Source organism: Labrus bergylta, chromosome 9 (genome assembly GCF_963930695.1).
Source record: "Labrus bergylta chromosome 9, fLabBer1.1, whole genome shotgun sequence".
Classification (NCBI taxonomy): Eukaryota; Metazoa; Chordata; class Actinopteri; order Labriformes; family Labridae; genus Labrus; species Labrus bergylta.
This window is the reverse complement of record NC_089203.1, coordinates 14183691-14196090: the sequence shown is the minus strand read 5'-3', so window position 1 is coordinate 14196090 and position 12400 is coordinate 14183691. Positions and strand designations below refer to the sequence as shown.

General features: G+C 39.6%; 1 protein-coding gene across 1 annotated transcript in view; it reads right to left on the bottom strand.

Moving 5' to 3' along the window:
• The window catches only part of slc16a2 (solute carrier family 16 member 2), a 29840-nt gene that overhangs the window by 5567 nt on the left and 11873 nt on the right, over window positions 1-12400 (bottom strand). The window contains exons 2-5 of the mRNA XM_020645349.3: window positions 9727-9871; window positions 7623-8118; window positions 5817-5960; window positions 2656-2884 (exon numbers count right to left, since the gene is read on the bottom strand). Of these exons, the coding sequence (XP_020501005.2) occupies window positions 2656-2884; window positions 5817-5960; window positions 7623-8118; window positions 9727-9871 (1014 nt within the window). The remainder of the gene's footprint in view (window positions 1-2655; window positions 2885-5816; window positions 5961-7622; window positions 8119-9726; window positions 9872-12400) is intronic.

Genomic DNA, 12400 nt, shown 5'->3' with positions numbered 1-12400 from the left:
TGCTAAGCTAGGCTAATTCTGTCCTGGTTCCCCACTTAAAAACGTAAAAGCAAGACAGGTGTAGATAGTCTAATTGAACACTATAAGAAAAAGCAAATAGGCAAATTGTCTAAAAATGTTACCCTCTTCTCTGAAACATCAGCTTAAAAAATGTTTTATAATCTCTAGTTGTTACGAGTAACCTCTCACTAAGCTTCAGCTGTTTAGAAGTGTACTTCATTGTGTTTGAGTATAATATAAATCCCCATTATATTCAATTGAAAATTTCAATTCCATACAAATTTGTGCCAACTCCTCCCTCCCGTAAAAAAAGGAAGTATGCTATTGTGATACAATACGTCACAAAAGGCCCACCTTGTCTGTGGTACGTATAGGCACAACCTATATTTAACTGCATGTGAGCTGAAGCAAACAAACTGTATCACTGTGACAAAGCAGGGTCGACAAGTTCAACACACTGCTCTGAATATTTAATCTACCGCCGTGCTTGTGACACAAGAGGAGTGGGAGGGGTGTGTGCTTACATTGTTGTAACATATGCATTCTTGCTCAGGGACTGTACAGACTGTACTGTACTGTACACATGTTGACCCAGTGATAATCCCATTCAGACTTTGAGGAGCCTTGCTGCCTTTGTTTTTGATGTATATAAATGGCCTTAATTTAATTAAATGTAAACATTTGATCAAATATCTACTGTTTTAGGTAGAAATTAGATATATGCTTGGTATTATAATTGCCTACACATAAATTATAGACAGACAGACAGAAAGACAGACAGACAGACAGACAGACAGACAGACAGACAGACAGACAGACAGACAGACAGACATTGTTAAAAGTGTCATCCTGCATGCACGATGCCGTTACTCCTCTGAGAGGTGACGTTTCACAGATATGAATTGCATTGAAACAGTATTAAGCATTTTGAAAAAGGGATTTAGTTGTAAAAAAGAACAACCTATGAATTCAACAGATTGAGAAATGTTTGTCTGGAGAAATACTTCATGCAGTTTATGACAACATCGGGGATCAGCAAGTTTCTGAGCTGCAGCCACAGATGGGGTGTTATGTGGTAAAAAGCAGTCCAAGTATGTGCGAGATCTAAAAGAGGTTGGCAAAGACTGAAAGCCTGAGGACGCCTGAGTCATTATTAATGTCCTGCCTTCAATTCTTTCGTATACATCCCTATTATTAGAGAGCTTGAAAAGAGAAAGTCTGAGGAGAGAAGGAGGGGGCAGAGAACACACAAAGAGAGTTGTGTACAGTTTGTTTGTCCTGAAGGAAAATCCCCAAAGACAGCCTGCAGCTGGCTTTAAGCCTAAACCGTTGCCCTGCATTTTTTTTACTCTGCTTTGGCTCCCCTACATGTTTTCTGTGAGACTGTTTCAAACAGCTCATATCAATCAACTTGTTGTGCGCTGTAACTGTCTACATCCTGTCAGGTTGGAGTTCATGGGAGAACGAGTCTTTTCAGTAGCAGCTAAAGTTCTGGATCATTCTCCCTCCACATGTTCTGCTCACCCACACTGTCTGTTTTTAAATCAAACCTTAGAACCACTTTTATTCCTTGACTTTTGGTTCGGCATGAGGGACAGCTTTTATTCCATCTTTTTATATCAGTCTGAACCCTTTTAACGTTTTTTATGTGCTGTTGTTTTTGGTCTCTGTGTTTAGTGCCTTTTACCGCTTCGCTGATGACATCCAAATTTCTCTGCCTTTTAAAAATAAATATCAGGATACAATGCTGCCAATTTGGACAGCCACAGCTTTCTGATGACTCTGTACCTATTCTTGGCCCCCTTGCTTCCCCAAAATGCCAAAGTGTGAGAAACCTTGTTGTGATATTTGACAGTTGGTTTACATTTGACAAGCACATCAAGTCAGTGGTCAAAACTAGCTTTTTCTCCTCTCTTATCCAGCGTTATCCATGCTGTAATTCTTTGTATGTGGGTTTAGAACAATCACCTCTCCGTTGTCACTAACTCATTCAGGACGCTGCAGTGCGTTTGCTAGCTGTGAGAAACAAATGTGACAGGATCACACTCACTATAAGCCGCTGTTAATTGGCTTCCTGTCTGCTACAGGGTAGATTTTAAGATTGTATTGCTTATTTTTAAGGTTTTAAATGGATGGGCACCTTCTTATATTCATGATCTCTTACACTATCGCACACACACAAGTCTTTGCCGGGGATGCTCCTAAACTTTGGAACAGTCTCCCCATCCACATAAGTCGATGTAGATTTTTAAGTCACTGCTGAAGACACATCTCTACTCGATGGCATTCAAATCAAGTTGACCTTGATGATTCTGTTTATGGTTTTTAATCTTTGCTCTTGTTTAATTCACTTATTTGTTTTATCGTGTTTCAGAATCTTTGTTCGTGGATGCTCTTAGTCTTTTCATTTTTAATTGCATTGTTTCTCTCTTGGTTCTACAGCACTTTGGTCAAAGTGATTTTAAATGTGCTTTATGCATGAACTGGACTTGACTGGATTGTAAAACACTTTGGTCCTTTGTTGTTGTACTTTATAAAAACATTTGGATTGGATCCTGAACTCAGTGCAGAAAGTCAGATCACTTTAACTCAATCTAAATTATTCAGAATAAAAAAGATGTCAAACAGGTTTTTTTAAAAGAGCATTCTTCTTACCAGCGATGGGTGGACCTGCAGTCATGGGAAGGGCCATAAGTCCAAGAAGGTAGCCTATGGCTTGCGAGGCCTGCATGGGCCCAACCAGCTCAAAAGCTATGGGAGCCATCATGGTGAGGAAGCAGCCGTCACACAGCCCCAGGAACACACACACAACCACCAGACCCTCGAACACCGTGCACTGAGGAATCAACATGGACATCAGGCCCAGAGCCATGAAGGACACCACCTGAAACAAGCAAAAACCCTTTGAAAAACTTGACACACAAGGTACGTAACTTCTGATGCTGGGGATAACTAAGAAAACAACAACAAAAGATGTAGTTCATAGGTACACAGGATCATTGGCATTGTTGCTTTTTTCAATGTCAAACAACCACAACTGCCAATAGTAATCTATGCATTTTGACTTTTGGCAGTAATAAAGTACAGAGACGAGGTAAAAAAGTATTCCATGACACAAAGTTTTGTTTCATTTAAATAAGCAACTTAACTAGTGTAAATAGTTTAGAAACGTCCTTTGTCTCCCATCATCTGAAGTTTAGACTGTTTTACATGGAGAGTGGTGACCAAATAAAACAAACCTTTAGTAGAATCAAATTGTTGATTTGGATTTGAAAATTTGGGGAAAAAAATTGGGATGATAGAACATAACTCAGTTATACAGCTGTTAGTAATGCTGGCTAACTTTGCCTGCTTTCTTCACCATTCCATGGCATACCGTATCATCTGGTTTTATCAATCTTTGAGGTAGAGGCAAATATATGTGCTATTACCTTTAACAAAAGTATGGGTATCCATGGTTTTGAACATTTTTTGTTACATATCAGATGTAAGAAACCAACACCACAAAATACCCACTGGACTACTAATTTTTTAAACTTTGATGTAGAAATGCCAATACTGCCATGTTCATCTGACGTCCTGATCAGTGTAAGAAGCTTGGAGGCTTTTATAATTTTGTACTTCTGGATAACAGTATAATAAGTTCTGTGAGTGTAATGTGAAATAAAAAGATATAATTTCAGAGCTTCTTGATGAATAAGAAACTGAAAAGACCATTGATAGTGTATCTGGACAATGGACAATACTTTAAGATAAAACAACCATTAGCTCATTAGCTGCCATTAGATAACAGCTAATGCTAGGATTCAACCACTTCCTAGAGATAACAATTTTAACATAGCTTACAAAAAATAAGCTAATGTAATGTTTGCTAACAAGAAAACTCCTATATAATCTTACATTTGCTAAGACTTAAAGCTCTTCTATTGTATATGTAATGCAATATAATACTGCAAAACAGTACAATAAGCTTTTGTTGTTATTATCTATTAAGTGGCTGAAGGCTCATGTAGCTTTTGTCTGGCTGTAGCTAACAGACATTCAAATATGTTGTTTATATTTAAAATGCAGCTAGATTTCTGTCAAGATTTTGAATATTTATTGACTATTAGCTGCTATTGCAATCATACCAGGTAAAAATAACTAAAGAATAGAATAGTAAGTAATGAATACAATAATATGGCAGCCCTGTTAATACATTTTACAGCTGTGTTTTTCAAGGCCAAAACTGCAGGAGGTGTAGCCAGTGTCTGATTTATTGATTTCAGCTTGAACTATCATTTTCAATTAAGGCACTAGTGTTGGGAATTAGCTTTGGCTATAAACAAATCCTACATAGGAGGATTCTACACTGTCACTGCTTCCCTGTTCTTGTTTATTTTCTCAGTCCTATTAAACTACTTTGAATAAACTGAGGGGAGAATGTACTACCTGTTTCTGTCCCTGTTGTCCTTGCTTGTACATAAAGCTCTAGCCTCTGGGCCGTTGTCTCTAACTGTGAACAGTATGTTTTTTGTGTGACAGAGTTTACCCTCAGGCTACAGTGAGGACAGCAAGCTTAAGTGGAGGAAACTGTGGTAAATATGTTCTCTGCCAATGAGCTGAACTAGGTTACTAAAAGAATTATGAATAGTGGTGATATTGTTTAGCTGCAATAAATGTAAAATCAAATCAAACAATAAATGCTGATTACAGTAAATATGTTGCTTTTGTTTCCACAAGGAAGGTGAGCATTGTTAGCTGGAGTTGGCAAGACTACCAATTGAACTCAATCATTTAGCATTATGTTGGGATTAAAAGTAAGCCAAGGACAAATAATAAAGCTGAGGATTGTTTGTATAATCTAATCACATCATATGCCGATCAAAGAATGAAGGTTGGTGCTTTGTGTTTTGTTAGAAGCTATGTGCTTGTTGGTAAACATCTAAACTTTCAGCTTCCAGAGTTCATGAGTTTAATATTGTTAACTGTAAAGGAAGGTTCTTAATAACATGCGAAAAAAAAGTCTTACCTTAAACCCCTAACAATGACCACATTGTATAAAACAACTAGACTCTTGAAAAAGGATGTGTTTAGAGTGCCAATGGGTTTCTAAGCAGCATGCTGTAAAGGCACTCTTCTTCAGGATGAACATTATCTCTGCACAAACCAAATGTCTAGTGTGTATTATTACCACACAGATGTTCATATTTTAGCATTCATGTTTTAAAGTTTTTAAATCAGCATTGACCTGTCTCAGCTTGACCAGTGTCCTCCTACTGCTGAATTGCACAGTTGACATACAACTTGGAAATTGCTTTTGATAGTTGTGGCCAACACAGCGAATGGATTATTTCATCTGTGTTCAAAAGGATCAACACCACCAAGTTCTTTCATATTCACTCCTCAGATTGCACTGAACTGGTTTCCTTTTTTTTTTTCAAGGTGTCATCATCATACCATTATGCAGGCAGGTTTTTTTTAATGTTGGCACTGTCACGATATTACTGGGCCCTGATATATACTGACCTTCACAGAAGTACATTTTTAGTGTGTGAAAAGTGTGGGGTTTCTGAGGAAAGGAGGAACAGACAGAGCACATGCACAAAACCATTATGAGAAAAGATACTCAGGAAACACAACCTACCTGTCACCTAAGGAAAGTAGCTTAGTGTATTATGTCTTTTTTATATCAATCACAGGAATCTTAATTGAATTGCATAAAAATCATATCAATCCAACATTATTTAATGCAGCTGTCAAACCACTACATGTATTTTGCATTACTACTAAGACAAGTTGACTATCCACATTGTGCCCCTTTAGACAACTCTCACCTGCATGTAGATCTTTTTAAGTCCAGGAATGTGATCTCCGATCTTGCCAAAAGCAAGGCGTCCCAACCCAGAGGAAGCACCTATACACACCAGGAGCACCCATTCCTTGTCAGTGCCCTTGAACTGCTCCTTTACAAAGTTGATCTGAGACACAGAGAGAGAGAGAGAGAGAGAGAGAGAGAGAGAGAGAGAGAGAGAGAGAGAGAGAGAGAGAGAGACACATGGCAGCATGAGGTCTGGCTGTGTGTGTGGTGGTTAAATGTGCAGCAGAGGAAACTCTCCAGATGCTTAGGAATATTTCCCACAACCTGTTGTTGAACCTTTTGGTCTGTTTTTCTGCTCCATTCCTTAGATGTCAATCAACTCAACAAGTGGGTGTGTATTTTGGGGAGTGGAGAAATTGTCCAAAGAGCTGAGGTCTTTCAATAACAAAATGTACTCATCCACAGACCTCTGGAACAGCAGGGCAGGAAGAGCCAACGCATATAGGCCAGAGCCTCCCACTCCCCTCAGCCCTGACCCCCCAAAAACCCAATCCAAAACATTAAACCACCCTCTGAAGTCCTTTCCTGAGCTTGTGAAATATTTTCTCTCCTTTGAAGGGCTCTACATTCATCAATGGCCATAGGATAGGCATGTTTAGGAATACAGGGACGCCATACAGGAGAGGTTTCCTGAGGTGGTCGAGCCAATACAAAGGCCGGGGCTGTGTTTACATCTGGGCCTGGGCCTGAAACAACAGGCCTGACGGAGGGAGGCCGGAGCTGGAACATCCGACATCTGGATGGAGGGAGATCAACTTCACAGCTCCAAGCTGAAGCTTTACACTTCATCATCTTCCTTCACTATCCCACTATCTCACACCAAATTCGGCCAAAGGTAATGTGCAGATTTTGAATATGTACTCCGAATTTTAGATTGAATAAACATGAAGGGAAAAGTAAATGTTCTTTGAGCTTGAGGTGAGTTTGACATCTCATCCTCATCTCCAGTGGGAATGAAAGTTGTGTGTGTTTCTTAACCATGTTTTTAATTTTTTCTTTTTATTATTAAAAAAGAACAAACCCTGTCAGAGGTACATCATCTCATCATGTGTCTTTACCTTTTACAACTAATAAGCTAATTTACTACCAAGCCTGGAGATTGATGTTAGCAGGCGATGTGTTTGTGTGGACACTTGTCCAGCTAGACAGAAAGCACAAAAAAAAAAAAAAACCTTTCTTTGTTCTTATAGGCCAGATAAGCTTGGTACTGACATACCAAGTTTCAGCAGGAAAACTTGTATTTATTATCGTTCAACGCCTGTTTGTGCTGTGTAGCAGGCTGCTAGTGGGCTGGTCAGCTCAGTGTGACAGTCTAGCTATGACAGAAACCTGAAGTTACTTGTGTATTTCTGACTTCTGATGAAGAATTGTATTTAATGTTGGACTAACAATTATCCAACTCTGACTGAAAAACAGCCAACACATGTTATGTAACCCTTTAATCTCTATGACGTGGTCCAGATTCCCACATTTTCACAGTCGCATACCAAAAATACCAAAGAGGTTGAGGTATGTATTCTACATGCGGTGATGGTTTAGTCCTAATCAGATGAACACAGAGCTGTCAAGTGCAATTAGAATACTGTATCTGCCATCAAAATCTATTAAAACATGAATCAAATGATAACACGACTGGATGGTTTTTCACTGGTAATGTTCAAGAAACTAGCACAGAAGTATTTAGGATTTTTCTTTTCAACACATAAGATCTCTGGTCAACCCAATGTATCCCTTGAACGAGCACGCTTATTACTGTTCTTACCAGATGAATATACGGCACGAAGTAGCCCAATACAGCTGTGGCTACTCCAAAGGCCCACACTCGATAGGTCACGATGTGAAAAACACGTAGGTTGAAGTACTTCCGGACCTCACTCACGACACTGCTCCACCTGCTACCCCCCTGAGCAGAGGCACCAGGCTGGGTAAGGGCCTTTGCAGGGCCGGGTCCCATGCCTGGGGGCCCCATGCCTCCTCCGGGTGGCAGTAAAGGTTTAAACAACAGTGCCAGCAGGGCCTGGACAAGCATGAAGAGACTGAGGATCTGGAAGGTCCTGCTGAGGCCCCAAGGTTCCACCATTTTGAGCAACACTGGGAGTCCCATGGAGAACAAGCTGGCGCCCGCAGTCACCACACCATTGGCTAAGCCGAGGCGCTGGCGGAAGTAGTGACCGAGAATGACCAACGAGGGCTGGAAGGCGAAGGAGGAGCCACAGCCGAACAGAATGCCATATGTAAAATAGCGGAGGCTCAGGGAACTGCAACAGAAAATAAATGTAAAAAAAAAATGTTTGATGTGGTTATTTTGTTTTTCAACTAGCTTCATTAATGACAAATGTAATACATGATGATAAGCTATGTAGAAAAAACACTGAGGTTAACAAAGAGCTCCGTGTGGTATCTAATTCTGGCAGTAGATGATCATACATCCAACGTTTAGAATGTGCAGTAATGAACTGAATCAAGGCCAAGGGTTCTGAAATAAGATGTTCATTTATACGCTTCATTTACTCGAAAGAGTTCAATTCCCCCTAGATGTCAGTAGGAAGATATTGTATCACTTCCTTCAAATCATTTATAAAAAAGGGAGAAGGTTTCAGAGTGATGTAACTAGTCTTGAGACATTTTCCCATATATTAACTTCATGACGAGGTATCTGATTTAAGCGACAATAAGACTTGGTTACAGTCACAATTTGGATTTGAGAGCTTCAGTACGATGATATGGAGGCTCCATTTATGAACGCCATACTGCCACTGCGTTGAAGCTTGACAGAATGTCTGACAAAATACTTTGTTCTATTACCATTACGTTCAAGTCTCAAAGCTAAAGCAATGTTTTTTCATCTGGAAAAACAAAGGAATAAGAGGTTTAACAAACGTACTGCCGTTCTGAAAGCTTTTCCAAAATCCTGTCAAACTTTAATGAACAATCTAAACTAATACCAGATTTTGGTCTACATGTAGTGTGTGACATGTTAAGTAAATGTGATAATAATTCATGGCCGATCTGTTTGAGGGATAGTCAGGGATAATATTGGTCATTTCAATTTCATGAGCTCAGATCTTCATCTGCAGTTTTCAGTTGAGTTCAGTGATATTAACTTCCTTTGAGCAAAGATACTCGTTGAGAATAATACCTTTCAGTGAAATATCAAATATTTACCTGTGTGAACTGGAACAGAATTTGTTATTAAAATTATAACAACTTTTATTATATATGCTGCTCTCTCTGTGGTCATAGGTTATACCTCGTCCTGCACCAAATGACATTTTCTAGTGCTTGCTGGGTCAAATGAGCATGTACGGTTGGTCGCAGAGCCGCTGGGTGAGAGAAAACACTCCTTTTTGTCTACAGCTGAGAGGTCAATGCAAGAGATCACATTAAGAGGGTGGAGACTAAAAATTCATGCAATAAATAAAATATTTAGATGATATTTAAGATGTTTCAGATTAAATCAGAGGTTATTATTGTTCCTGTGTTGTGCAAAATAAAAGGACATACGTTTTGACAGATTCTGGATTAAAATTGCAATTTTAGGGACCGGATTAGAAATAGTAAATTTTATGTTTCAGAGAGATTATTTTTTTTCATCTAGAAGATTAAAGGAGACATTGAGGTTTATAATGATTCCCTAACGACAGAGCTAACGGTTTATACAATGGACTTCTGGACTTTTCAAACTTTGTAAGCATGTAGATGTTGCTTAGTTTTTATATTTGAGGCCATGTTGTTGATAGGACAGATGAAGAGACAGAGGGACCTTGGTGTGCATGCTCTAACCACTGAGCTTAACCAGCGCCACAGATATTCTTATTTTAACATCAGACAGCCAACAAGAGAAGCTTTACTGCACAGTGGCTTACTTTGCGAAGGATGAACTGAGTAGCCCTAAAAAAGCCACCATCGCCCCACTGACTGCTGTCTTCCTACAGCCGAAGCGGTCGGTGAACATGCTGACCACGGGAGAACAGAAGAAGATCATACCCATGGCGAGGGCCCCGACCCAGGCTGCGGAGGAAGTGAAGAAGAAAAGAATACATTGTCAAAACAATGTGGAAATCATGTGTGCCAAATCTATGACCTGAATTAAATCTTATACCTGTTTAGAAAGGATCAGAGTCCATGCAACAAGATATGCACTGTGAGCTGGTAATCAACACATAATAATAGGTAATAGGTAAAAGGTAACAGTACTGTGAAATACGACTGAATACAATGAAGAGGAATGGATTCCCTTTACTGCAGGGGAACAATATACTCACTCCTACTGTCATGTGTAGTATTTCAACAGCTTTTCAGCTCTTCAACCCCCTCCTTTATATCATATGAAGCTGGAGAATTTGCCTTGAGGCAGCTTCATTGCCGCTTATTGTTATGCTGCTGAAAAACTGTGCAAAAAGTCCCCATTGAAACCAAGAATAAGAAAAATGATTCACAAGAAATAAGACATTTAAATGACTCTTCCTTTGTACTCCTTGATATATCCCTTTTTTGCATATTGTATAAAAACTAAAAAGGCACCAGTTAACAACAACTAGGCCTTTATGTACAAGAGCCTGGACTCAAAATTCAAGCCTAATTTCATTTTTAATCTTGCATATGTGTCATATTTGCAGACTCCTTGAAAAAACAGAAAAGCCCTAGTTTTTCTCTCTCTTGTATCTCTACTTGAAACACGTATCACATTAGACACACTCTTTAAGATCCCTCATGGTAATCAAGCAGATCAAAAAGTGGATCAAAGCACATAGTTCTGCCCTGCGGTGTTATATCAATACAGTGTTAGCACATAACCACTCAGAATGAGTCAACAGAGACATGGTGTACCCTGAAGTGCAAACAAACAATTGTCTGGGTCTAGTCTCCTGGGGAGCAAAGGTAGCTTTACTGTGGTGTCTGGGATGCAGGTCACAGTCAGAGAGAACGAGGCTGGGGAGACAGGTGGATGGACTGATTTACGCACACACACACACACACACACACACACACACACACACACACACACACACACACACACACACACACACACACACACACACACACACACACACACACACACACACACACACACACACACACACACACACACACACACACACACACACACACACACACACACACACACACACACACACACACACACAAACTGATCCACACAGCGCTATACAAACACACTCTTTGTTGTAGACATAATGTTGACATTAACATTCTGTACTATAAATGTGTACATTATCTGGTACACATTGGATTACAAAGTTGGATTTGTATAGCATAAGGGTGGGAACACCCTAAGCCTTCCTATAGTTTATTTTTTCTAATGAAACAAGTTAGAGGGGGCCTATTCACCGACAGAACATATTATGTATGAATTCCCACCATTCAGGACTTTCTGAACAAAATGTTCAAGAAGCATTCATTGTACCTCAGTCATGTAGCAACAGGTGCGGGAGTAAGAAAGGTTGAATGCTAAATAACAATTCAATGGGTGTTCTACATTAGCAACCTCTCTCCTGAGGGACTCACAACGCTTTAGACTTAGTGCTTGTCAGATTGTCAGCGTCTGAAATCATGTACCTTTTAAATCGTGAGAGGAATATCTGGCTCTTTTATTTCTTTAATTACATCATCAGATCATTGCAAAGCAGCCTATGGAAAGTTGTGTGCCTTGAACCAAAAGTAAAAGCTGAAAGAAATGCTCCATAGAGCTGTTGGTGTCATCACAACATGCAATCCATTTCACATTACACGTAGATCATGATGTTCTGAAATATAACTACAGTGGCAGATGATTATGCCACACAATGAAAGGAAAAAAATCCTTTGCTGTAGTACACATTTACTCTGCTTAGCTGTTGCATCATAAATGCCTCTAGGCCCATACTATATCTAGAAATCACACAAAAAGTGCTGATCTGATCAATAATCTCTCAGGTTAGACATCATGTACCGTGTATGTGACAGAATATTTGCATACAGAGAGGTTAAGCCTTTAGCTACAGGAATGGACAGAAGTCATTGAATAACCTGCATGACAATACCAGGATCCCAGTTAAGCGGTAAGAACCTTCAGAGGACGAGATCCATGAAAGTATTCCGCAACTTCAGCTGCGTGCTCATGACAGAAATAAAACATACAGCCCTAAAATTTAATGCGGTATGCCCTGACAATTAGCCATCCAGAAAATGTCAAACCTCCTGATGGAATTGTATTGTGTTAACTTTGGATTGCAGTTCTGGAAAATCAAAAAATCCAGTTTGTTCCACAAATGGGAACACTTTTTTTCTTCAATAGTGTTTCTCCAGCTCCTCATATTCCTTCATGTTTCTGTCACCTTCATCACCACCTCTTCTGTGCATTACCACATGTCCAGTTGGTTTGTCTTGAGGGACCACAAGGTTTCAACTCTGTCATTTTCAACCACCCATTGTGGTGTCTTCCATCAAGACTTATGTTCAGCTATATGTCTCCTGTTTCCAGCCGTATATCCTACACCCCCTATCAGAGGAAGCCCGTAAAAATGTTGAACAGTTGATCAT